The sequence below is a fragment of the Rhineura floridana genome, chromosome 7, assembly GCF_030035675.1.
Source record: "Rhineura floridana isolate rRhiFlo1 chromosome 7, rRhiFlo1.hap2, whole genome shotgun sequence".
Classification (NCBI taxonomy): domain Eukaryota; kingdom Metazoa; phylum Chordata; class Lepidosauria; order Squamata; family Rhineuridae; genus Rhineura; species Rhineura floridana.
This window is the reverse complement of record NC_084486.1, coordinates 53,571,134-53,596,105: the sequence shown is the minus strand read 5'-3', so window position 1 is coordinate 53,596,105 and position 24,972 is coordinate 53,571,134. Positions and strand designations below refer to the sequence as shown.

At 41.6% G+C, this 24,972-nt stretch overlaps 1 protein-coding gene and 1 long non-coding RNA gene across 2 annotated transcripts in view; one reads left to right on the top strand and one right to left on the bottom strand.

The window, feature by feature from the left end:
• The window catches only part of STK32C (serine/threonine kinase 32C), a 317,934-nt gene that overhangs the window by 25,827 nt on the left and 267,135 nt on the right, over positions 1-24,972 (bottom strand). Inside the window, exon 3 of the mRNA XM_061634360.1 lies at positions 3,047-3,198. Within this exon, the coding sequence (XP_061490344.1) occupies positions 3,047-3,198 (152 nt within the window). The remainder of the gene's footprint in view (positions 1-3,046; positions 3,199-24,972) is intronic.
• Positions 11,983-15,004, top strand: LOC133388386 (uncharacterized). Its single transcript, XR_009763778.1, has 3 exons — positions 11,983-12,066; positions 12,242-12,431; positions 13,974-15,004. It is a non-coding gene; the product is annotated as an uncharacterized LOC133388386 (long non-coding RNA).

Below are 24,972 nucleotides of genomic sequence, written 5' to 3'. Positions count from 1 at the left end.
TTGCAGTATAAATATCTTTACAGTTTGTGTAAATAATAAATATATTTGATAGTCATGCTTATATAAATATTTCTTCATTTATCATATTTTTGGTTTTTGGTTAGGAATCCTGACTGGTTGTCATCATCATCATCATCAAGCTTTATTGCCTAGCCATGGGCCATTGCAACATACATAAACAGACGTTCAAGACGTACTTTAAAAACAGTAAATAAATTTAATAAGAACATACAACAATACAACTCAGGTTGGTTACCTTTAAACCCCTCTAGGAAGTACTCGGCAATTTTTCTGACAGCTTTGCCTGTATCTTTTGTGCCGCAAGGGCAAAAAGGGCAACCCTATGGGTAACTGAGAAGTCCTTAGCTGCTAAGAGGAAGGCTATGGTGTCCTGCAAAGGCCTCCCTTGTGGCAATGACAGCCAACTGCTCAAAAATTTGGTCCGTGGATGGGAGTATAAAGGGCATTCTAACAGATAGTGGGGTAAATCCTCGACCACCCCAGAGCCACAAATGCAGAGTCGCTGATTCCACAGGACCTGTTTATAGCGTCCAGCCATCATGGCATTTGGCATTGTCTGGAACCACAACGCGGTAAAAGCCTGCCTAAGATTAGGCGACAAAAGATAGGACAAATAGGTCGTCCGTTGATGGTCCTGTTTTATTAACCCAAACCATCTAGAGAATTTGGAATTTATTATAACCAATCTATCTAACCAGCCGCAGTGCCCAAAAATTACTTCTTTCAGCCGTACTTTGTCATGTACGACTGGGTCAAGTGGAGAGATATGATAAGAATGGTATAATTCAGTTATTCTGTCACGCCAGAATTTATCCATAAAGCCTGAGTTACAACATGCTTTCAGCAATGGTTTAGATTGGGGATTTTCCAATGATTCCCAAAATTTAAGCAGGGCGCAATGGATATGGGCCCTGATTGGGGCAACACCTAGCTTATCTGAAGGAGCGCCTCCAGCATCACCAATTATGCCGCCTGACGAGATCAGCCGCGCAAGACCTTCTCTTGGTCCCACCAGTTAGGACAGTGAGGCTGGTGCGGACCAGAGAGAGGGCATTTTCGACTGTGGCCCCCACCCTCTGGAATTCCCTTCCTTTCGATCTTCACCATGCCCCTTCCCTGATAGGTTTCCACCGGGCCTTGAAAACCTGGCTGTTCAGGCAGGCCTACGGGACCTCTGGGGTGGTTTAGTTTTAATACTGATATTATTAATTATTATGATGATTTTTGTGGTTTTATTGTATTTATTGATGAAATTGTACGTCGCCTGGAGTGGCCATTGATTCGGCCAGATAGGTGACTCAGAAATAAAATTTATTATTTATTATTATTATTAGCTCAGCACGGACTAATGCCGCTGGGGTACCAATAGGCAAATGCATAAGTTTTTTTCAAAAAAGACTGGTTGTGAGATGCTTAGTTTTCTGCCTTACTCATAGGAATCTTCTTGTGGTTGGTATGGTATTACATTTAGGAAAGTGTTACTGCCTTTTGTGTTGTTTTTTTCCTATTTGCATTTCACTTATCTTTAACCTCACTCGGTTACAGCCATAGAAGTAACAGCAGCATATGCAAGATAATTAACTCCCATTAGTGATAAGAGCAAGAACTTATAATTATTATTTTAATTAAAACAAGAGGCTTATCAGTACTTTGAAGAGGACCAGATATTTATTTTCTTTCTGAGCCCAGGACTGGGTCTTTCATGATGCCCGGTGGGGGGGGGGGAGCAGGAGAGCAGTCGATAAGACAGACATCCTGGCATTGGTAATCTAATTAGTGAGGTATGTGTGGGGTTGTTGTACACTTCCAGGCCCAGTTTCATTTTGAGTATGGAGGTGGAACCTGTGTAGATGTGTTGATCAAAGGGAGAAGAAATTTTGAGTTAAGCAAAGCTCTGCTTTTATAAAACCTAAGAAACATACATATACTTTGAATGTCTGAGTGCCTGCACCAGTGGAATATTGGAGGAACTTGTAAAACTTGCTGCAACAAGAGCTGAGCATGTGGCGTGAAAGACTCCTTTTCCTAACGTTTTGGCTTGTTTTTCTCCACCCACCACATCTCTGAAATATATTGTATATGTAATGGTTAACCGTACTGCTGCCCTGACTTACTTTATGTTTGTTGCTATTTTGTGTTTTTATTATGTTTTTATATTGACTGTGCATTTTTATTGTTTTTATTATATTTGTAAGCTGTCCTGAGCTCTGTTTTTAACAGCAGAAGGGCAGGATATAAATCCTCTTAATCAATCAATCAACATTCCATAGTGTTGGAAACTAGAGTCTAGGCATTTAAGGCTGAAAATGTTAAGTTTTTGTAAAAAAAAGATTTCTCACATCTTTCCCCAGTTTTTGGTGGTAATTCCTAGGCACAAAAACAAAACAACTGGACAATCCAAATATTAATATGCAAATAATATGCAAATATTTTGCATAATATGCAAATTAGCCTGCCCGGATTTGTGGAACTGGAATATGGCAACCTTAACCCAGAGCTGCCCCGACCCTAGGCACCCTAGGTCTGGTACGAGAGGAGGTCCATGGGGGGTGACACCATGAGTTACCGCACCGGGTGACACCAACCCTAGTGACGCCACTGGCCTTAGCTCAGTGGTAGAACATCTGCTTTGCATGCAGAAGGCTCCCCTGTCTGAAACCCTGGAAAGCCACTGCTAGTCAATGTAGACAATATTGAGTTAGATGGACCAATGGTCTGACTCAGTATAAGGAAGCTTCCTATGCTTCAGGTGCTGCATGACGATGCTCTTGATTTGTGCTAGTATCCCTCTGAACCTACCACCAGCTGTGCTCTGGACTTCTATCATATTAACTTTTGCTTGCTGTTGACTATGGACTTTGCTACCTTCCTTTATGTATTATTGCATTTTGCAAAACAGACCCTGCACACTGCTGTACCCCAAACCCACTTCTGCCAAGACAAACATGCACCGAGCTACAATCAGTGAAATAAAGTTCTCTCACCCAGCCCTCAAAAAAATTACTTTGGAAAATAAGAGATTCACCAGAGATTCACCAAGAAGACATGTTCAATTTCCTGCAGGATCTCCAGTTCTCTGAACACATTTCGAACCTCATCCCTTTCAACACACTGCTGTTTGTTCATGTACTTCATGGCGTACATCTTCTCTGTGTCTTTCTTTTGAACAATGCACACCTTGATATCACAAAAAGAGAGAGAAAAATAAGTGGTGTTTAGATTCACATTTTTATTTGCTTGTTTTTCCAGCTGTTACAGCACTGTGCAATATGGTTGCTCCTGAATTTGTGGCATGTCTCCACAAGCCAGACACATGCAACTGATCCCTGCCACAGAATTAGACTTTTAGCATGCTACCACAAACCATCCTTTAATAAAGATAGGCTTCCAGGGGTGTGCAAAATGCACAGCAGTATTTTTTAACAACCAGTTTGTTAGGAGCAAGGAGCTTATATACACCAACAACAAATAGCGATCACACACCCAACAGTTGTGAGAATCATCCCTAAGCACTCATAGGAGATACTTAGCACTTTAGTCAAACTTTAGGAAAATTGGCAGGTGCTTTCAGGACCATGTACATCATCCTTCAGGAAACATTAAATATAAGTTAGCAAAGTTCTGAAAGAAAATGAATTCAAAGTCTGTTCCTTTTCAAAAGTTTGAATATCTTTTATTTTTGTTGTTTTTAAGTCAGCATCTGGTAATATCACTTTCACCAAATTCCAAAAGCCATACGGTCTGTCAAGATGGTACAAACAGGTGTGCCAGATCCAACTTGCGCTGGGCTCCAGTATGATTAAAGCCTGTGTGGGGAAGGTGTGCACAAGATGATTGTGCACCATAGGACATGAAGGGTCTGGATATTATTTATTTATTTAATACAAAATATGTGTGTATACCGCTATTTCGTTAAAAACATCAAAGTGGTTTACAACATGTTAAAAACAAAAACAACCTCCACAGAACAGAAAACATTAAAAATACAATAAAAGCAAAGGTCAACTGTTGTGAAAAAAGCATCTTCTTAATTGTCTGCACCAACCTGGCAGAACAGAAAGGTTTTCAGCAGGCACTTAAAACAGAAGTTGCCTGCTGAGTCTCTGTTGGCAGAGCATTCCAGAGAACTGGGCTGATGACACTGAAGGCTCAATTTCGTATTGATGTTAAATGAGCCTTGCCAACTTGGAACGACCAAAGCCACTCCTGCAGATGATCTCAGTGATCAAGCTAAGGGTTCAGGCAGTCCTTAAGATACCCTGGACCTAAGTTGCTCAGGACTTTGTAAATTAATACAAGGACCATGAACCTGGATCAGTAGTGGATGAGCAGCCAGTTCAGATGTTTTAGAAGTGGTGTCGCATGTTGTCAACCATGTGCTCCCATCAGCAATCTGGCTGCCACATTTTGCACCAGCTGAAGCTTCTGAACCAAGGCCAAGGGCAGCCCTATATAGAGCACATTGCAGTTATCCAGCCTCGAGGTTACCAACACATGGACTACAGAAGTAAGGCTATTCCTGTCTAGGAATGGCCATAGCTGGTGAAACAGACAAAGCTGGTAAAAGGTACTCCTAGCCACAGAGGATATTTGAGCCTCTAGTGACAAAGATAAATCCAAGAGTACCCCTAGGCTACAGACCTGGTCCTTCAGAGGAAGTGCAACCCCATACAGAACAGGTAACCTGCCTATCTACTGGACATGGGAACCATCTACCCAAAGAGCCTCCATCTTGGAGCATGGCCAACGGTCAGGAATGGTGGGAATTGTAGTCCCACAACATCTGATTGGCCACAGGTTCCTCAACCCTTCTCTAGATACTTTATGGGCATTGTTACTTCAAATATGTTAGGTCTGATGCCGCACATGGAATGTTGTGATGGAGGGATACACAACATGGCTCCTTCCCACTGTAGTAGTAATGCAGCAGCACCTGAGATGGGTGATACTGGTATGGGGAGAAGCCACATTGCCACATCTAAGGCTTCTGGCATCACTGGAGCAGTGGATGAAGGAGACATGATGCAGCATTTCCTGACTACAGGAAATGTTAGCATGACATTGGTGAAGAATTATAAGCCATTTAGTGCTAGCCACCAAGCAATACTTCCATGCAACCCCCAGGTGACCTGAATGAAGCTGTCTCAAGAGGGATCTATTAACCTCAGGAAAGATTGTAACAAAGAAAAACGTGCTTGGTGAAATGGCCCTAATTTTGGAATTAGTCCAAAATGCAGCTACAAAGCTATGAACTGGGACTGGGCATTATGATCACATTATGCCTGAGCTTTAATTTCCAGGCTCAGTCCTTGTTCTGACCTTTATAGCCCTTCATGGACTGGAACCAGTATACCTGATAGATGGCTTGTTTCCACATGTGTGCTAAGCTTTTCAACTTAGCTCCTTCTTCAGGTACCTCCACCATCTGAGGTGTGATGGGTGGCTTCAAGAGAAACGGCCTACTCTGTGGTGGCACCCTCACTGTAAAATGCTCTTCCCAGGAAGCCTCACTTGGTACTTATCTTGATGTCAATATTGTACCAGCAAATACCTTTCTATTTTCCTAGCCTTTTTAATATCCTATATGTTGCTGTTGAACTGGTTGATATCTGTTTTAACGCTGATGGCTGCTTTAACACTGCTCTTTTATATTCTGGGGTGTTAATGTTCTTGTTTTAATATTTTTGTTTTAATTTGTTTTGTCGCAATTTCAAGTTTTTTTAAAAGTGCCCTGGCAATCTGTTGAGGGTGACATAAAGTTTAGATAGATAGATGGTAGATAGATGGTAGATAGATGGTAGATAGATGGTAGATAGATGGTAGATAGATGGTAGATAGCTAGCTAGCTCTACCTCATTCTTTTAGTTAGAGACACCAGGAATTGAAACCTGAGGCCTTCTACATACAAAGCAATGCCCCCTCCCCTACCCCCACCCTGACCTCAAAGGCTGCATGCCATTTACTTGAAATGTAGGCATGCACATAGAATGTCTTAATCCAACAGTTTTTTAAACAGGTACATCTAGTGAAATTCCAGAGATACATCACCCTTCACACTGCTGCATAACCTCTGCAATTCATCAGGATGAAATCTGTACTCCTATTTGCCAATTAATTCTATTAACGTCCGGACAACCAAAGTCAGGATGTGCTGCCCTTGAGATACTTGTTCCAGAATCAGAACTGATGCTAGCTGTAGTGGATATCAGGAAGTCAATTTGGCTTTTTTTTTTATCCTGTTTGTTTTGCAGTCAAGCACTGCAAAACTGGTGAGGTCCAATTATTATATTCCCTAGCAAATATTTTACATTGGACTGTATTTTATGTCTTCCTAGGCCTCTTTTTAGCACTAATGAAACACTTAATTACAAGGTAACTATTTGGAAATGAGTCAATGATAATTCTATATCAGGCACAATTACATCCGTCTTCTTTTAATTAGCAGATGTGCTTATGCTTATGAAGCACTGCATGCCTCTGAAAATTAATCTGACAGTTCATTCATGCACGTTCCTCATCGAGAACAACCAGGCTGAACGTGACCTGAAGGAAACATAAGATGAATGGTTGGAAAATACTCATTTTCTAGCTGAAGTCAACAGTCAGAACGAGACACAAATGAGCAGGGCAAGACGGGGGTACAACCTTTCATCGTTATTAACAAACTGTAAATTGCTAACAGCATATAATGTGGAATCCACTATGGATGCATTAGAAGTAGCAAACATAATGGAAAGTGGAGGGGGGATATCCCAATTAGAGAGGTATAAATGGAAATCATGAGAATGATTATATCTTGTTTACTAAATTAGTTTTGTGTACATGAATACACAATATTATTTATTATGTGTTAGTTTATATACTGCTTCATATTTCAATAGAAATCTAAGTGATTTACAAAGCTCCCCAAAAAGGAATCAGTATAAGAAACAATAATCAAAATTCTACATCTGAAGCCGAACAATGACTCCTGATCATCGTCATTATTTTAAGTAATATAATTAAATACATATATTTAAACAAAGTGCATAAGTAACACAAATAAGAACAAAAAATAATATGAAACATTAACATTTATTGATCCATCAAAATGCAATATAATTACAATATATCATAAACATTCCATACCTATTACAAAGACGTAATCACTAAAATAATTCTACACATTCACAATACACAACACCAGTCTAAACACACAATCTCCACATACACAAGCACTAACAATGTTCTAACAGCCAACACATAAGTCCATCCACTCCAGTTCTCACTTCAATAAAGCACTCCAGCACTGAACAAACAAGTAACCAGAAATCATATACAGAAAAATAATTCCACTCAATAAACACACACAGACCCCTCACACAAAGGGATATCGCTCATAGAAGAGCCTCCAGTTCAGCCACAGAGTTCATGCATCACATATGCTTCCAGGTCAGAGGAATATCCTGCTTGAGACTCTGGAGAATCAATGCCACTCAGAGTAAACAAACCTGGACTGAATGTTCAACTGATCTGACTCAGTACTAATGCCAGCATCATTAGAGTGTGATAATCACTAGCATAAACTGGATCCCCGCGGCTAATATTTTGGCTGTTAAATAGCTACCAGCTAATGGATAAGGGGAGAATCTGCCCCACAAGTTGTTTCTCTTGCTCATCTTTCTCTGTTTCCCCCATCCCAATACACCTCTCCTCTTCTTGTTATGTTATATTTATATATCACTTTTTTGCTCAAAGGCTCCCAAAGCAACAAACAGGACATTAATGCAAAAATAAATATACAATTCACTAATAGGCAAAAAAACTTGTGGTTTAAGAACGTACCTACAGCCAACAGATATTTCTATTGAAGTTTAAAAAGCAGGGAAATTGGGCAGCTATAGTGAATGCACCAGGGGAGCAGGAGACCTGACCTCCTATCTGAGATACTGTACTGCCCTATAAATTTGTAAAAATGCAAATACAATTTGGGTTGGTCTTTCACAGTCCAATCCACTTCCTGTGTAGCTTGGAAGAATTTGGTAACTTGTGCATGGGCGGGTGGGCACTAGGCAGAGGTGAAGCCCCTTTCCTTTCCATTCCAAAAGGAAAACATTATGAACTGCATCATTTTTTTTCAGGGTTTCCCTCATCGTTTTATTCTACAGCAGGCACATGTAGCCTCCCACCCAAATTTAAACCAAAGCTATCCCTGGCCACATCCACACCAGACCTTTATTTCACTTTGGACAGTCAAAGAATCCTGGGAAGTGTAGTTAGTGAAGGGTGCTGACAGTTGCTAGATGCCCTGTTCCCCTCACAGAGCTTCAATCAGAGTGGCTGACTGTTAAACCACTCTGGCCACTGGAGCTCTGTCAGGGGAATAGGAGTCTCCTCTCAGAAGCCTTCACAAACTACACTTCCCAGGATTCTTTGAGGTAAGCCATGACTGTCTAAAGCAGCCTTTCCCAACCAGTGTGCCTCCAGATGTTGTTGGACCACAACTCCCATCAGCCTCAGTCAGCATTGCCAATGGTCAGGAAAGATGGGAGTTGTGGTCCAACAACATCTGGAGGTACACTGGTTGGGAAAGGCTGGTCTAAAGTGAAATAAAGGACTGGTGTGGGTGTGGCTCCCTGATTAGCCAAGCCAAGCAGCTGGGAGTCTGGCTTTTAGAACACTGACAGTTGGTTCTTACTGGGCATGCTTGGCCTTATCATTAACTTCAATGCTAAATTTCTTAAATTAATTAATCAGCCAGGCATTTTTAAAAATTTTAAACTGCAGAAGATGAAGGTCAGAGTATGGGGCAAGGTTAGTAATAGGATTACAGGTACTTTGTGAACATGGCTGATTTTTAATGAATTTCAACAGATTATGAGAACTCTCAGAGAAAAAAGTCCAACAGGGGGTCTGGATTTTTTCTCTCTCTTTTTACATTTTGAACTTTCGATTCTCTCTGACTGTTTTGTGTTATTGCCATGAAAATTTAGAGGGTTATTAAGCAAGTGTTTCTGAGTTTCAGGACTATAAGTTTTGTAAGGTTTTGTTTTGAAATGAGCTTATGGGTAGCATCAGAATGGCATGGGGGTATTTTCAATTTAACATTGTGGAATGCTAAAAATCCATGCTGGCTATAGTATACAGCCACTCTCGTGGCTGTATAATACAAGTATAATAAATACAATAAATCATTCAAAACAGTATAAAATTGCAAAATATCCACCAACCACACTGGATATGAGTTTGTGAGCTGCATTCATGCTCTCACCACAGATGCAGTTCCCCAGCATCCATCCTTTCAGAAGCTATGTTGACTCATGTCACTCCATACACAGCTGCTCCAGTCTCTCATCTAAGAGCAAGCCCATTCATAACCACTCACCCTGGGGAAGTGCCCTCACTCTTATCACACCACCAAGGAGTGACCCAAAGGAGAGATTCCCTTGAAAGCCGCCCCTCTGGAATTCTCCTGCCAGTGGCGCCCCACCATCAACAGCAGCCTCCAGGTATAAATAGCCATCCCCGCTGGAAACCATCTACAGCTGTGGGAAAGTTCTTTCCTTCTGGCTCCTCCAAAAGACTACTGTTCTGCAGGTATGGCACAAAAGATATATGGGCAGGTCTACGTCATCAAATGATGGCGTGCAGTCCTCCATGAGGTGACTATTTTCAAATATTTTAACAACAAAACATCAACCTGTCTCACTGCACCAAATTGGCATATTCCTACCCCCCAAAAAATCATTTTTCATTTATGTTGTTGCTCATTATTTTGTATTCCACAGATGGGTAAGGGCTTCCATACAGCTCAAAGCATAGGTGAGCCAAGAATTCCAAGATGGCACCCAACAGAGCAGAGGTCCTGTTCATACAATGCCACCCTCAAAGGAGTGAAATGTGTGAGTGAGGGTCCTGTGCATGTGGGTCCCATGATGGAGGAGACTCCACCTCACCTCACACATTCTTGGAGAAGGCAAAACAGCTGCCTCTGCCACCAACATATGAACATCATTCTTTTCTGCTTCTCCTCCCTCCCATTTTATCCTAGCAACAACCTTGTGAGGTAATTTAGGCAGAATGGAAATGAGTGGCCCAAAGTCACCCATTGAGATTCACATCCAAGTTGGAATTTGAACCCACATCTTCTTAGTCCTAGTCCAACACTTTTAACCCCTATACTACACTGGTTGAACTTTATACATGCTTCTCTCTTCTTTCTCCCACCTTCTCCCCCCCCCAATGACACATACATTGGCTGCATTTGCACATCTGTGACATGAAACTAAACCATGGTTCAATTCAAGGATACAGAACCTCTGTCCCATGAGCCTAAGTAGACCTGCCAGGACTCCCCATTTGGCCTGAGAGGCCATTTCAGCCAAGTCACACCCACTTGCTCTAGACCCACAGATGTGGGGCAGGTAAAGACAGGGATTTGCAGGCCTCACTGATCTATGGTCTTTTGGTTCCCTTTTGAAGACCTGGGATAAAATCTCCACTTAAAAGAGGGTTTTTTTTAAAAAAAAGTTCAATCTGTGGCTGTATTAGATTTAAATATGTTTTTATATATTAAATTGTTTTACATTTTAATTGTTTTTATTGCTGATGTTTTTATGGTTAAAATCATTTAAAGATATTTTATAGGATATTTTATAGGAATATTTATAGGATATTTTATAGGAATCAATTCATAAATGGTAATAAATAAATAGCTACATATCTGGCTGGCTGCTTCTGGAGAGCCAGTGATGAGTTAGATGACCTTTTCGTCTGACTCAGCATGGTAGTTCTTACATTGGATAGATCTTTACAGTAGCTACTGGTACTGATTTCTATATATACACTATTGAGATAATGTGCATGCTTTCCTGTGGAATTGTCTTACATATATCATTATATATGACCAGTGGGATGCTTTTTATATTTCCCTCTCCATCTCACAGCCTATTCTTCTAAACTAAAGAATCCTTCTCAGCAAAAGATTGACAATTTCATTGTTAATGCAATAGATACAATGGTCGCTTCTTTAAAGTTATGTCAGTTGGTTCTGGATTAGAAATTGTGTTTTATATCTTCCATTTGCAATGTAGAGTGAAGCTGCTCTCGAGATCTTAGCAAATAATGATTACAGTCTTTCCACATTATTGTTTTTGTTCCACAAATGACTTGGGAAAGCACTCTTGCATAACTGCTGATAGTCTATATGAGTGAAGGTCTTACACCCTCCTTGTAGGATTCCATTTTTTGAGAAATGATGAAGAAGGGACCTTTGGACAGACATACCACTTTTTAACTGTGACAGCAAGTGCTTCCATGTGATGATTCTTCAGTGTCTACCACGGCATTTGCTGCATAGATTCTTCTGATTACATGGAGGGCTTCCTCACACAATGGTCCTGGAGGCGTTGGTGGTGTTCATGCAATCAAGAGGCATGTGGCAAACTATGCTTAAAGTCACCACATAGAAGTGGCCTTCCATGTTGATAAAGTCATCCCTTAGAAACATAGGAAACTGCCTTATTCTGAGTCAGACCGTCTGCTCATCTAGCTCAGTATTGTATAAATTGACAATTCCAGACAGGATCTTCTCCCAGTCCTACTTGAGATGCCAGGGATTGAAGCTTCTGCATGCAAAGCAGATGCTTTACCACTAAGCCACAGCCCTAATTTATTTATGGGTATGAAGGTGATGGATAAAGGATGCTAGGTCCCTTTCAGAACTTTTATCTGCTGTGTTTTATGATCAATTGTTTTAAATTATTTTATATTATTTTATGGTGTAGATGCCCTGTGCTCCCTTTTAGGAGGTAGAATGAGATACAAAAATAATAAATGAATAAGGAGAAATTAATCCCCAACCCAGTTACAGCAACATTCCTTATGCTTTATATCACAGTGAATATCACGAGCTATTGGCCAAGGGCTGCCTTTGCACTTACTTCTCTTGCACTGGGCATTTTGACAAGTTGAGTAGATTCAGAAAATGATGGCCAGGCAGTTGGAAGGATCCAAAAGGATAAAAGGCCAGGACAGAATTCCTTACACAACGAAAAACACACATGAGTAAGTTCCATCATACTGCTCATTCCACAGAGCAGATTGCATGAACTTTTTGTGTGTTTGTGTAAACTTGTATCTATTGTGTAACTGTATTCTATATAACATTTTTCCTGTTTATTTTAGGGACCCAAAGCATATCTTTTAATTTAATCTTTACTGCTGTTTCTTCTATCTAAAGGTCCATCTTTAAATCACTGAGATGTAAATTGTGGAACACATGCTTTGTAGTAACTATGGATAGGGATCTGTAAACCACCCTCTTTCAGTGGTGTGTGTCCAAGTCTTCTGCGGTTGTTATTCTTTAAAAAGAAAAACGTCTGTGAGGATGACCTGGTGCCCATATTGACAGGAATGATGGGGCTGTGCTAGTAAGTATTCATGCTGGATTGCTCTCTGTAATCACTTTCCATGCTTCATTTTGGAAATGTAATGTGATGAGGATCTGCTAGAGCAGTTGCACATTGAACTGAAGCTAATATGTATCCTGCTCCAGCAAACAAAATCTCCGGTATGGAAACACCCTTTGTTTTTGAATACAAATCCTTCTGATGTAAACAGGAGAGGGAAGGATGTGATTTTGAAGGGAACTGTTTCTGACTACCTGAAGGTTACTGATGAACAGATGTTTTTAACTGTGCTTTAAAGTATGTTTCACTGTGTTTTAGAATGTTGTCAACTGTAATTGTGTTTTGGAATGTTTTTAATGTTTAGTATGCTTTTCTTTTTCTTGTTAAAAGGTCTTGTTTAGGTTTGCCACCCTGGACTCCTTTGGGAGGAAGGTGGGATGTAAATAAATAAATAAATGTGATAGTGAATCTAGTTTTGAAGGCTACTGTGCTGGTCTGCATAGGAAGCATGGTTGCTGTAAGGATTTCTTACACTATAATGTCTGCTTTAGGTTTACAGTTATCTGAGAAAGACAGTTCGACCTCCACAATGTTCTACCACTGCTGTTGGAGACAGTATGCCTCTGATTATCAGTTGCTAGGAATCACACCTGTGGAGAACTGTTGCAGTCAGGTCCTCTTGTGGGCTTCCCACGGGCATCTGGTTGGCCACTTTGAAAACAGGATGCTGGGCTAGATGGGCCTGATTCTACAGGGCGTTTCTTATGTTCATAGAATCATAGATGCTATTATTCTATGAACATAAGAAAATGTTCCATCACTGAAGAGTGAAAATAATCATTAAGAAGAAGAGCCATTCTGGATCATACCAAAGGTTCATCTATTCCAGTATCCTGTTTGCCACATTGGCCAACTAGATGCTTCTGCCAAGTCCACGAACATGGCATAAAAGCAATAGCACTTTCCTGATGCTGCTTCCCAGCAACTGGTAGTTCGCTGTCTCTAAACCTGGAGGTTGCCTATCCTTGCCTTACATGTCATTGCTTATATGTAGAAAAAATACAAACAAATGTTTCCTCTCTCCTTTATTTTGCCAGTATTTAGGCACTTATTTTGTACAGAAAATCTTTTCAAATGATAATATCATTATTAGAAAAATTAGTGTAGTATTGGCAGAATTAAGCCTGGGCAGGCAGGGATAAGCATGTACATCCGTTCATGATCCTGTTTATAACAGATTGCAGAGAAGATTGAGTCCCCTTTAGATCCAGTCATCAGCAACAGGTTTGGGCACATCTGCCTTTGCTTTAGAGGCATAAAGAGCTTGGAAATTTACTTAATTCAGAACAGAAGTTATCTCCCATCTGTAATCACATTAATGGGACTATGGATAGTCTTGTGCCACTCTTTTGTTTTCATCATAAACCAGCAGGGTCAATAACTACATTTTGCCCCCACCATTTTTTTTAACTGACCTTATTGGGAAAGGAATGAGGGATGAAGGTATTTTAAAATTAGCTTAATGTCTTTAAAGATACTGACAGTGCTATTTTATACATTTAGAATATGCAAGCTCTGCTGAAAGACCATCAGGCGCCTCCTTTCCCTGGACTGTGTCTATTTCAGCTGATCATTCCGAGAACTACAATTTAACTTCAAGAACTGGTGCCTGAGTTTGCTTTTCCCTGCCTTTTCCTCTTTCTTTTGCATTTTGCCTTTTTGATCCTGCAGGCAGGTACTGTCTTGTTTTAAGTGACTGTACGTAAGCCACTTTAACAGCTGGTATAGCACAGTGGGGAGGAGAGCCTGGCTGGGAGTCCAGAGTCTGTGAGTCCAAATCCCCGCTCGTGTCTCCTGGGTGTCAAGGGCCAGCTAAAGATCACCCCCACAGTGAGTGGCTCAGGGATTATGTGCCCTGCCACCTGTGCAGCTGTGAGCAAGCTGCATGGTCCCAAGGAGCCCAGTTGCCCCCCAGCTGGCAGTTGCGGACAAGGAAGGGGCTGGCTTGTGCAGCTGTGGCAAGCTGAGCAGGCCCTAGCCAGCTGGGGAGGACTAGCCTCAGAGGGAGGCAATGGTAACCCCCCCTCTGAATACTGCTTACCATGAAAACCCTATTCATAGGGTCGCCATAAGTCGGGATCGACTTGAAGGCAGACCGTCTCCTCCTCTCTCACTTAAGCCACTTTAGGAGCCTTTTTGGCTAAAGAGTGGAGTACAAGTACAAGTGCTCTAAATACATAAATAATATATAAGCTTGTTTGGCAGAAAGTCCCATTGTGTTCAATAGGTCTTACTCCCAAGTAAGTGTCACAGGATTACAGTCTTACCTAAACTGTATTCCAGTCCAATGATATGAGACACTATGTCAGAAAATGGGTGTTTATGATGGGATGCAAGCCGCCAACAGGATGCACTAGGATACAGGTGTGCCAAGGCAGGTTAGAGGTAGGTCTATGAGCTTTATCCAGTTCAATAGGTGGATTAATCAACTCAAGCTTGAATTGATTGATTGATATGAACCAGTTTTAACTACTGGCACTAAAAGCGAAAGGCATACATATAGATGTTTCAAGATTATTTTGTTTCTTGTGTGACTGAGACAGGATATAAAACTAAAAGGAAAAATATTAAAACATGAGTTTTCTCTCTAAAAAATGAATGGCAAGGTGACATAATTACATTTTTATCCCATCCTTCCTCCAAGGAGCACAGAGTGGTGTATGTGGCTGTCCTGAAATCTGGCCAAATCTGCAGTCTAACAGTGCAATTCTATACATGTCTCCCCAGGAGTAAGTCCCATTGAGTTCAATGGGAACTAATCCCATGTAAGTGGGTATGGGAAGTTCATTGAACAACTCAATTACTTCTGAGTAAAGAATTATGCTGAAAATCTGCTGTCCAAACACATGTCTTGATCATCATTCTATCTTTTGTTTTCCAGGAGATCAAATCTGGGGAAGGGTTGGAGAGTGGTGGTCTCAACAGTTCCCCAAACTGATGTGTCAGCAAGAGCTGTAGCCATAGCCACAACTCTCTTAATCCCCCTTGTTTGCCTTTGGATTGGCAACTGGAGTATGCGTGTGTCAGACTGTACCCTCCAGGCCCAGGTTTGGCTCTGCATCCTTCAATTGCTGTTCCCTTCCTTACCTAATATTATTAACATCATCTGGATTTGCATTGGTGTAATGTAAAACTACTCATAATTTGTAGATTTCTATTCCTTACAAATGAAGAGTGTTCACAAAGGCAATTTCTGAGCAAATTGTTTGCAGATTGCTGTGAAAATGGGCTAAATATAAATCATTTCAAGAATCAAAGCAGTCCCGATAATTCTTCTCACATCCAGACAACCCAAAAATTACCTTTGGCCAGAATTGCAAATTTTATGCAACTGTGTCACTGCATTTTAAATAGCATTCAGTAAAAAATATTAAAAGAGGAATAAAAGGGGGCATATTTAGAAGGGAGGGGAGCTCCATAAAATAAGAGCAGCTGGCATAATAATGTAGCTATTGTTAGTAAAACAATCTTATTATTATTTCGGCTTCTCTACCAGCAATAGAAGCAATATGCAGAATTTAAAACATCAGCTCCTAAATGGGTTGTTGAAAGAAACATGCTAGAAAATTGCCAATACCAGGAAAGAATGAACAGAAAGTCTTCAATTATACTTGAAAAATAATAGCAGTAAAAAATATACAGCGTCTCTACACGATGAAGAGCTTTCTGTAATTCAAAACATTTCCCATTCCTTGAGCTTGATTCAAGAAAAGCTACTGCTCATCATATTTTATATCTTTCATTATCTGGAACTCCTCATACCAAGATTGGGGAACTTGGTGGCCTTCTCAATGTTGTTAGATACCAATTCCCATCAGCCCCACACAGCCCCACACAGCCCATGGTCAGCGATGATGGAAGCTGTAGTCCAACAATATCCAGAGAGCCACAGATTCCCTATCCTTGGTCTATATCAAAATATTAAAATATAGTCAGTGCTGTTTCTTGATAGCAGTGCAAATTATATTAGAAGCAAGAGAGGTTTTGGGAAGGCTTCCCCTACACCCAAATACACTAGTTGATATAATTCCCTGGTCAACAACTACATTCTTCCACAAGAAAATTCTAGGCCAGCCATCAAGGTCCTTAAGCCAATGGTAGAGCACAGTGGTGGGCGAGGATTTAGATGAAACTGGAATTGGCATCAGACTCTCTGATAATTTGCAGGGCTGCTATCTTTGTTCACCTATCAAATGTGCAAACCTTCGCTACTTTTCCCTACACTGGACTTTCACCAAATCTAACCGAAGCTAAGCTGATCAGCCTGCTTTGCTTTCTAACTGAAATTGATTAGAAGAAAGGAAACTAATCAGCCTGTCTTTGACTGCTAATTCCCTCCTGGTGCTGTGTGTGTGAGTGAGTGTGTATGTGACTATCTGTGCACATGTGTGACAGCTGCATCTGGCAGGGAGGAGGCACAGCGAGTGGTTGGCAGCAGCGAGTGACTGCATCACAGACAGCAAGAGATGTGCCAGGCAGCATACAGGCCAGTTGGGACCAGCAATCGAGGGAGCAGAAAGGAAGAGAGAAGTAGACTTTCTGGGTGGGTTGCAGGTAGATGGAGGAATAGATAGGCAGACAGGTGGGAGGTGAGGAAAGGAGCATAATGGTTGGATGGATGGATGACAGGCAGGCAGGATAGTGGAGGTTGGGGGGAGCACTGGAAGCTGCTTTCCTCCTTTCCTTTCCAAAAGGAAAACAGCTGGTCTCTGCTGGCTAATGTGAAAATTGACCAGCCTCAGTCAGAGACAAGGAGACTAAGCCACTTTCCTTTCAAAATATCAATATTTCCTTTCAAAATATTGTCATTTCTTCCAAAACATTGATATTAATATTGATATTTTGGGGAGGAAAATAAAGGACCAGTAAAAGCAACGTGTAGCAGACAAAGAACAAACTTGAATCGATACCAGCTGATAGGTCAACAGAATGCTTTTGAAGCTGCACCAGCCAACGGATCCCATCCCGAGCTAGAGCACACACTTTGCATGCAGATGGCCCTAGGTTCTGTCCTCAGTATCTCCAGGGGCTCAGTTAGAAAGGTTGGAAAAGACCTCTGTCTGAGATCTTGGAGAGCTGGTGCCAGTCAGACTAGATGATTGACAGATATGTTAGATGGACCAATGATATTGACTCTACATCAAGAAGCTAAACGTGTTCACTAAGTAGGTGATTCCTACTCAGAATCATAGAATAGTAGAGTTGGAAGGGGCCTATAAGGCCATCAAGCCCAATCCCCTGCTCAATGCCGGAATCCAACTTAAAACACACCTGGTAGGTGGCCGTCCAACAGCCTCTTGAATGCCTCCAATGTTGGAGAGCCCACTACCTCCCTAGGTAATTGGCTCCATTGTTGTACCACTCTTAACAGTTAGGAAGTTTTTCCTGATGTTCAGCTGAAATCTGCCTTCCTGTAACTTGAACCCATCATGCTGTGTTATGCACTCTGGGATGGTTGAGAAGAGATCCTAGTACTCCTTTGTGTGACAACCTTGCAAGTACTTGAATAGTGCTATCATATCTCCCCTCAGTCTTCTCTTCTCAAGACTACACATGCCCAGTACTTGCAGTCTATCCTCACAGGGCTTTGTTTCCAATGCCCTGATCATCTTTGTTGCCCTCCTCTGAACCTGTTCCAATTTGTCTCCATCCTTCTTATAGCATGTTGTCCAGAACTGGACACAGTACCTAACCAGTGCTGAATAGCAGTGAACTAGTACTTCACACGATTTGGAAACTATACTGCTGTTAATGTAGCCTAAAATAGCATTTGCCTTTTTTGCAGCCACATTGCACTGTTGGTTGATATTCAGCTTGTGATCAACAACAATTCCAAGATCTATCTCACATATAATTTTGCTGAGCCAAGTATCCCCCCATCTTATAACAGTGCATTTGGTTTCTTTTTCCTAGGTGTAGAACATTGCACTTATCCCTGCTAAATTTCATTCTGTTGTTTTCTTCCCAGTGCTCCAGCCTATCAAGATCACTTTGAATTTTGTTTCTGTTTTCCAGGGTATTAGCTGTCCCTCCAATCTTGTATCACCTGAACATTTGATAAGCATTCCCTGTGCCTCCTCATCCAGGTCATTAATAAAAATGTTGTAGAGCCCAGAGCCCAGGACTGAGCCCTGTGGTACCCCACTTGTTACCTCCCCCCAGTTTGAGAAGGAACCATTCATAACTTACTCCAACTCCTCTTCTAGAATGTTCCCAGCTACGCACTGAGAGTGGGTGCTGTTCTGTGGGTACTACACTTTTAATTCAAGAATGCACTGGGAAAGCCCAGAACAGCTAGTTGCTAACCCGCATTATAAGTCAATGTACGTAACAATAAATTGTTAGTGTGCATAACAGTTTATAGTATGATTAGCCTGGTCTTCCACTCGTATTGTTTTGCTACATCTTTCTTAATAGGCAATGCCTGTTGAAACAGTTTATTTAGGATAGAGATTAGCTAAGTGAAAAGCTTACAAGTTGAGAAGGGATAACAGGGGTACAAAAAGCACTGCAGGTAGTCAGAATCAAGCCAGAGCAATAGAAGCATAGAATCTAGCAAAGTCTAGAGCATCCTTCAACCTTTTACCAACAAAAACTGTCCAGCAGATAAGACAAGACAGCCAGATCTCACCCAGAATCTGTTTTCCTAGAGCAAGGGCCCCACATTCAGCCACTGAACTGGTTCTTCAAGAAACAATTTATCAATGGCTAAAATAAAATAAAATAAAATAGTGCTGAGAAATCAAGATGAATTTTGTCGCCTGTGTTCATTATGTAAATTGAGAATATGTGCCAATGTTTACTTATGTTACTATGTCATTCAACTTCATTCAGTCATGAAATTCTGCAAGATACAATGAAAGATACTGTAGCTCCATGACCTGACCATTTAGAATCCTGCTTCTGAGATTTCACCAGGCATTGCTTGTATATTTCCAAGCCCTTCTCTACAACCTTCATGTCTACAATCTTAACTTCCTTAAATTAAATATGAGATTCTCAGAATGTTGAATTCCATGCTCGGTACCAAATGCTGAGTATGGACAAGTGCAACTACAGGAAGAGGGAATGCACAGAGCCCTCTCTGGCCTTTATGTCCCATACGTCTTACTAGCCAAAACAATGCCAGGAGTCCCTTCTTTCAGAGAAGCTGATAATTAATTTACTTGAAACAAGTTGAAAACACCACTTTTCTTTCCTTACATTTATATCCCACCTTTCTCCCATCATGGAACCCACAGTGGCATGCATATGTTTCCCAGGCAGTCACTGCTCCAGATACTGCTTTGCTTCAGCAAGATAGCGCATCATGAACCCATCATACTGTTTTATGGTAAGATTAGACTAGTCAAAACAATATAATGGAGCCAGCCACACAACTCTATTGCATATCATATTTCATCCATCAAGCATAATAGGGTTCGAGTCCAGTGCAGTGTCCATTCCTCTTACTTAGCTCTCTTCCTTTCCTCCAAACTCTGCTGTTGAACTTATAGGTTTACTGTACATCTGACTGCAACCAAAAAGGATAGAAACCCAACCTAAACTACCTCTGAAAAATTCAAACGAGCTTGGTAATGTGTCTATTAGAACATCTAAAGTATTAAATGTAATATATAATAGCTAGCAATCATAAAACATTATTTAAAACTTTTTTTAAAAAAATGTATGACAATAAAATACCCTTAATACATTCCTTGCACTCAAATCTTATGCTAGATCTTTCCCAAATGCGTTTCAACCTGTAAAGGTCTTCTTCAGTGGGTACTTTGGATTTTTGGTAGCTGAATGTTCCTGAGCTCCTTTGGCATTTTTAGATCTTGTAAATAATAAATCAGACCTACACCATGTATTGTACAGATATGTATCTTGCTCAGTCTTTTAATTTGGACTGATGAATGAATAATAAGAATCCTCTATGATGCAGGCCTCTCCAATTCAATAGAATTACTTATTTTATCAGCCAGCTTTAATAATTCACCCTCATTCAACTCCCCTGTACCTTCCAATATTTCACAGATACTTTTTTTTAAAAAAACGGAACAGGTTTCTAAAACACTTTTGTATCTTCCATGGTTACAAAAGACTCCCTGCTTCAGCCAGTTGCCCACCACAATTTGGAAGGCAATAAAAATGGCAATGGAGCTAGTACATTCATATCTACTGCCTCCCCATATGTTTAATTGTAACACCTACATACGGCTCTACTTTCTCCCTCTCTCTTTCCTCCGTGCCGGCCATTGACCTTGTGTTTTTGAAATGCAGTGTCCTGTTTACTACCCTTCGCCTCTTACAAAGGACATTTTATTTCTAGATAGTTAATAATTCTTTTCTTGAGTGCCTGCATTAACACAACAAACTAAGAACCTTGTTGACATTAAAGTTCCTCTAATAATTGGATAGCATGTTCTGAGCAATCTCATTCCAATTCTACAAGCAGAGCACAGAAATGAAAACTACAGTTTTGTATTCTGGGCAATATCCACAAGCAATATCAAATATTGGAAAATAATTGCTTGAGCTGTGCTAAATTGAGATATCTTTCCTGTTCCTTTTACAAAGATATAATTTGTCCCAACATGAAATAGTTATAATCCTGCCATCTGTGTGGCTATATTTGTTGTATTTGAAAATGATAATGCTTGATCAAAATGCAAGGGATTTCTTTGCCATGCAAATGTGGCTTCTCTCATCGGCACAGCATGATGATGGGAGAAGCTGCACCTACTAACAGTCTCCCTTGAGTATAACTCTTGGAGTCAAACCAAACCATGTTGGTATAGCTGACTGAGTTCAGTGTGGCATACTTCCCAGCAAGATCGTAGACTCTCAAGTACAGATGTCTCATCAGGTCTGATTCCAGCAAGCCTATGTGTGGAGATTCCCCATTGCAGCATAAAAATAGCTCTGAAGCACTCAACATTTACTTGAGAGAGAAAAGAAATGACAACAACAATGGATCAGACAGCTTGAAACTAGACAGCCAGAAAGAGAAGGATGACTGGAAAAGAAAGGAACAAAAAAAGCACAAAGGTCAAAAGAGAGGGACAGAAAAATAAGAAAACCGCAATCTCCCTTCCTTTCCCCTGTGGGAGACCTGAACCTTTAAAAGGCTTCAATAGCAGACAATGAAACAGCCGGGTGCCTCTTCACATTGCACCGTCATACGAAATGGAAAGACCATCATGTGTGGGTGCATGGAGTATAAAGTATGAAAAAATTGAACTGGGGGCTTTCATTAATAGCGTTTAAGTGTATCACAGCAGCTTTGAAAATACTACAAAAAAGTTTTTGCTGGAGAGGTCAGAATTTGGGTAAATGAATTTGAATAAATTATTATCCAGTCATCATTGTTCTTCTCCAAACTCTCAAACAATCTGAAACATCATGCATCAAAACAATGGACAATGCAGGGGTCACTGACGTGGCACCTGTGGATGCAATAAGGTTTTCTCCTGATACCCACTAAGCTTCGTAGCCACACTCCCTATCATACTTCTGTTGGTCATGTAGTAGTGAAGGTGGCTACCTTTTCTACCATGAAAAGTACATAGAACTATGTTAAAATGTTTTTAAAGTTGTTTTGTTTTAATGTATTTTAAAGTCTGTTTTTATGATGTTTTAAAGTGTTTTTAGTGCTTTTGTTTGCTGCCCTGGGCTCCTCTGGGAGGAAGGGCGGGATATAAATCAAATAATAAAATAAATAAATAAACTGAAGGAGGAGGCTGGAAGAGTGACATTCTTTCCCTCTTCCTCTTTCACCTATATGTGCATGTCAAGGCTCAGATTAATTTTTTGCCCAGATTTCTCTCCCCTGCATGTGAGAGAGACAGAAAGTGTGTGTGCTTTCTCTCTTTTTGCCACTTGAGGGGGCTGAGCAGGGGAAAGAGGGAGAGAAGTTACTAGAGGGGTAGTCCTCTTGGACTACCAAAAATCCAAATATACCCACAGGGCTCAAACGGTTATCAACGGCTGCCTTAAAGAAAGGGCGACTCATTCTAGCAATCATTCCATGCAGCTATGAGGTGGGTGGCAACTGGCAGGGCCAGCTCTACCATTAGACAGACTGAATGAGACACCCACCTCAGGAGGGGGATGCTGGGAAGCGAGGAGTGATGGTTTTAGAGGACAGAACTATGTATAATATGTGGCCTGTTGTGTGCCTTCTCAGCTCACCTGCTACCCTGAGGTGTGCAGAAGGACACTGTCCCATTACCAGTGCAGAAGTAAAATCCAACTGCCAATCCAGTCAGGTTCAAATGGTGGTGAAACATCTTGTCCTTTGTCTCTGGCTGCGTGCACACATATGCCTTTGTAGCACAAAAATGTAGTTTTTTTCTCAATATGGAATTGTTCAAGCTCATCCTCAACATGCTGCTTTGAATCTAGATTGATTGTAGATTCTGCCATCCAGATGAATGGGTGTAGTTACTTGATATGTGTTTGAAAACTCTCCACTTGATTGGGTTCCATATTTGAACACTGTACCCTTATGATCTTGGCATACACCCATCCACAAAGTCATTGGGCAGGTGTGGACCCACCCCCGCTGTTGGGACCTCCTACACCAGTTTTCAAATGTACACACTGCAGGGGAATGTAGTGCAGGGTAATGCAGAATCAAGCTGCAATGAGCTTTTATTTTTGGAACGAAACCAAATCATGCCATGGTAATGTAGCACCCCTTCCCTCAGTGCAAAATCCTTAGGATTCCCAGAGGGTGGTGTCGCCAACTCTGAGCACTTCTCTTTGGCGAATTGATCCTGCTCTTACACCACCCGCAGATCCGTCAGCCAGGATTCCTGGCATGCTCCTGCTACTATCTTCTTGGGGAGTAATATTAGTTGTGGCAGCCTTGGAATTGGGTTTTTGAGGTATTTTGGCTTGCAGGACAACACGTCTGCTCGCTTGTTCTGTGCTTGAGGGATATAGCAGATTTTGAAATGAAAACGGGTGAAGAACTGAGCCCAGCACACCTGTCTCTGATTCAGCTTGTGGGCAGTGCGGAGACTCTCCAGATTCCGATGATCAGTGCGCACCACAATCTTGTGCTGCACTCCCTCCAAGTGATGTCACCAAGTCTCAAAGGCATCCCGGATGGCCAGCAGCTCCTTCTCCCACATGGTGTAGTTTTGCTCTGAACTGGTCAACTTCTGTGACAAGTAGGCGCAGGGTCTTAGACCCCTCCTTTCAGCGCTGGTTGTAGAAGCACTGCTCCAATGGCTACGTCTGACACATCCAGCTCAACCAAAAAGGGGCATGTGGGATCCACGTGTTGTAGTATGGGCTCCAAGGTGAACTGCTCCTTCAACTCTTCAAAGGCTCTTTGTGCGGCTTGTGTCCAATGAAAGGGGCCCGACCCCTTCAAACAGTCCTTGAGGGGCACCATCTTATCAGAGTAATTCGCGATGAACCAGTGGTAGTAGTTGGCAAACTCCAGGAAATGTTGTAAATCCTTCTTGGTCCAGGGGGGCTGCCAAGTGAGAACGCAGTGGACCTTGCCCAGATCCATCTCCACCCCGGATGGCGAAATGCGATACCTCAGAAAGTCCAATGTGTTCAAGTCGAACCCGCACTTCTCCAACTTGGCATAGAGGCGATGTTCGCAGAGGCGCTGCAACACTGTCCACACATGTTCTTTGTGATCCTCTGACGAGTCCAAATATATCAGAATATTGTCTAAATACATGATCATGAATCGATCCAAATAGTCCCTAAAGATGTCATTCATGAAGTTCTGAAAGACCCCCAGTGCATTAGATAGTCCGAAGGGCATCACCAGGTATTCGAACTGGCCATAATGGGTCTTGAGTGCAGTCTTCCACTCATCCCCTCCTTTATTCGCACCAAGTTGTAAGCCCCCCTCAAGTCCAGCTTGGTGTAGATCTTGGCCGACCACAATCGCTCCAGCATCTCCATGATGAGCGGCAGGGGGTAATTGTTGGGGATGGTTATTTGATTCAGTGTCCAGTAGTCATTACATGGATGTAATTCCCCATTCTTTTTCTTAATGAACAACAAAGGTGCTCCTGCAGGGGACAGAGAGGGTTGAATGAACCCCTTCTTCAGGTTCGTGTCCAGGAATTCTGTCAGGGCCACCAGCTCCGGCTCCAACAGGGTATAGATCCTCCCAGATGGAATGCGCATCCCTGGCATCAGGTTGATGGCACAGTCGTATGGCTGATGGGGGCAGTTGGTCAGCTTCCTTTTTGTGAAACACATCTCGGTACTCTTCATATTTCTTGGGCAAAGGAGCCCCCTCCTGCAGAATTGCTCCAGCCACAACATCTAGACCTGGCTTCTTGTGAGGCTGGCAGTGCTGATGGCAATACTTCCGAGGTGAGCACCACCACCGCCTCATCCCAGAAAATTGTTGGATTGTGCTGTACCAGCCATGGCATTCCCAACACCATGGGAAAACGGGGCAAGTATGCCACATAGAATGACAGTTCCTCCACGTGCCCCGGGATCTCCATCCCTAATGTTTCTGTCGCTCTGGTCA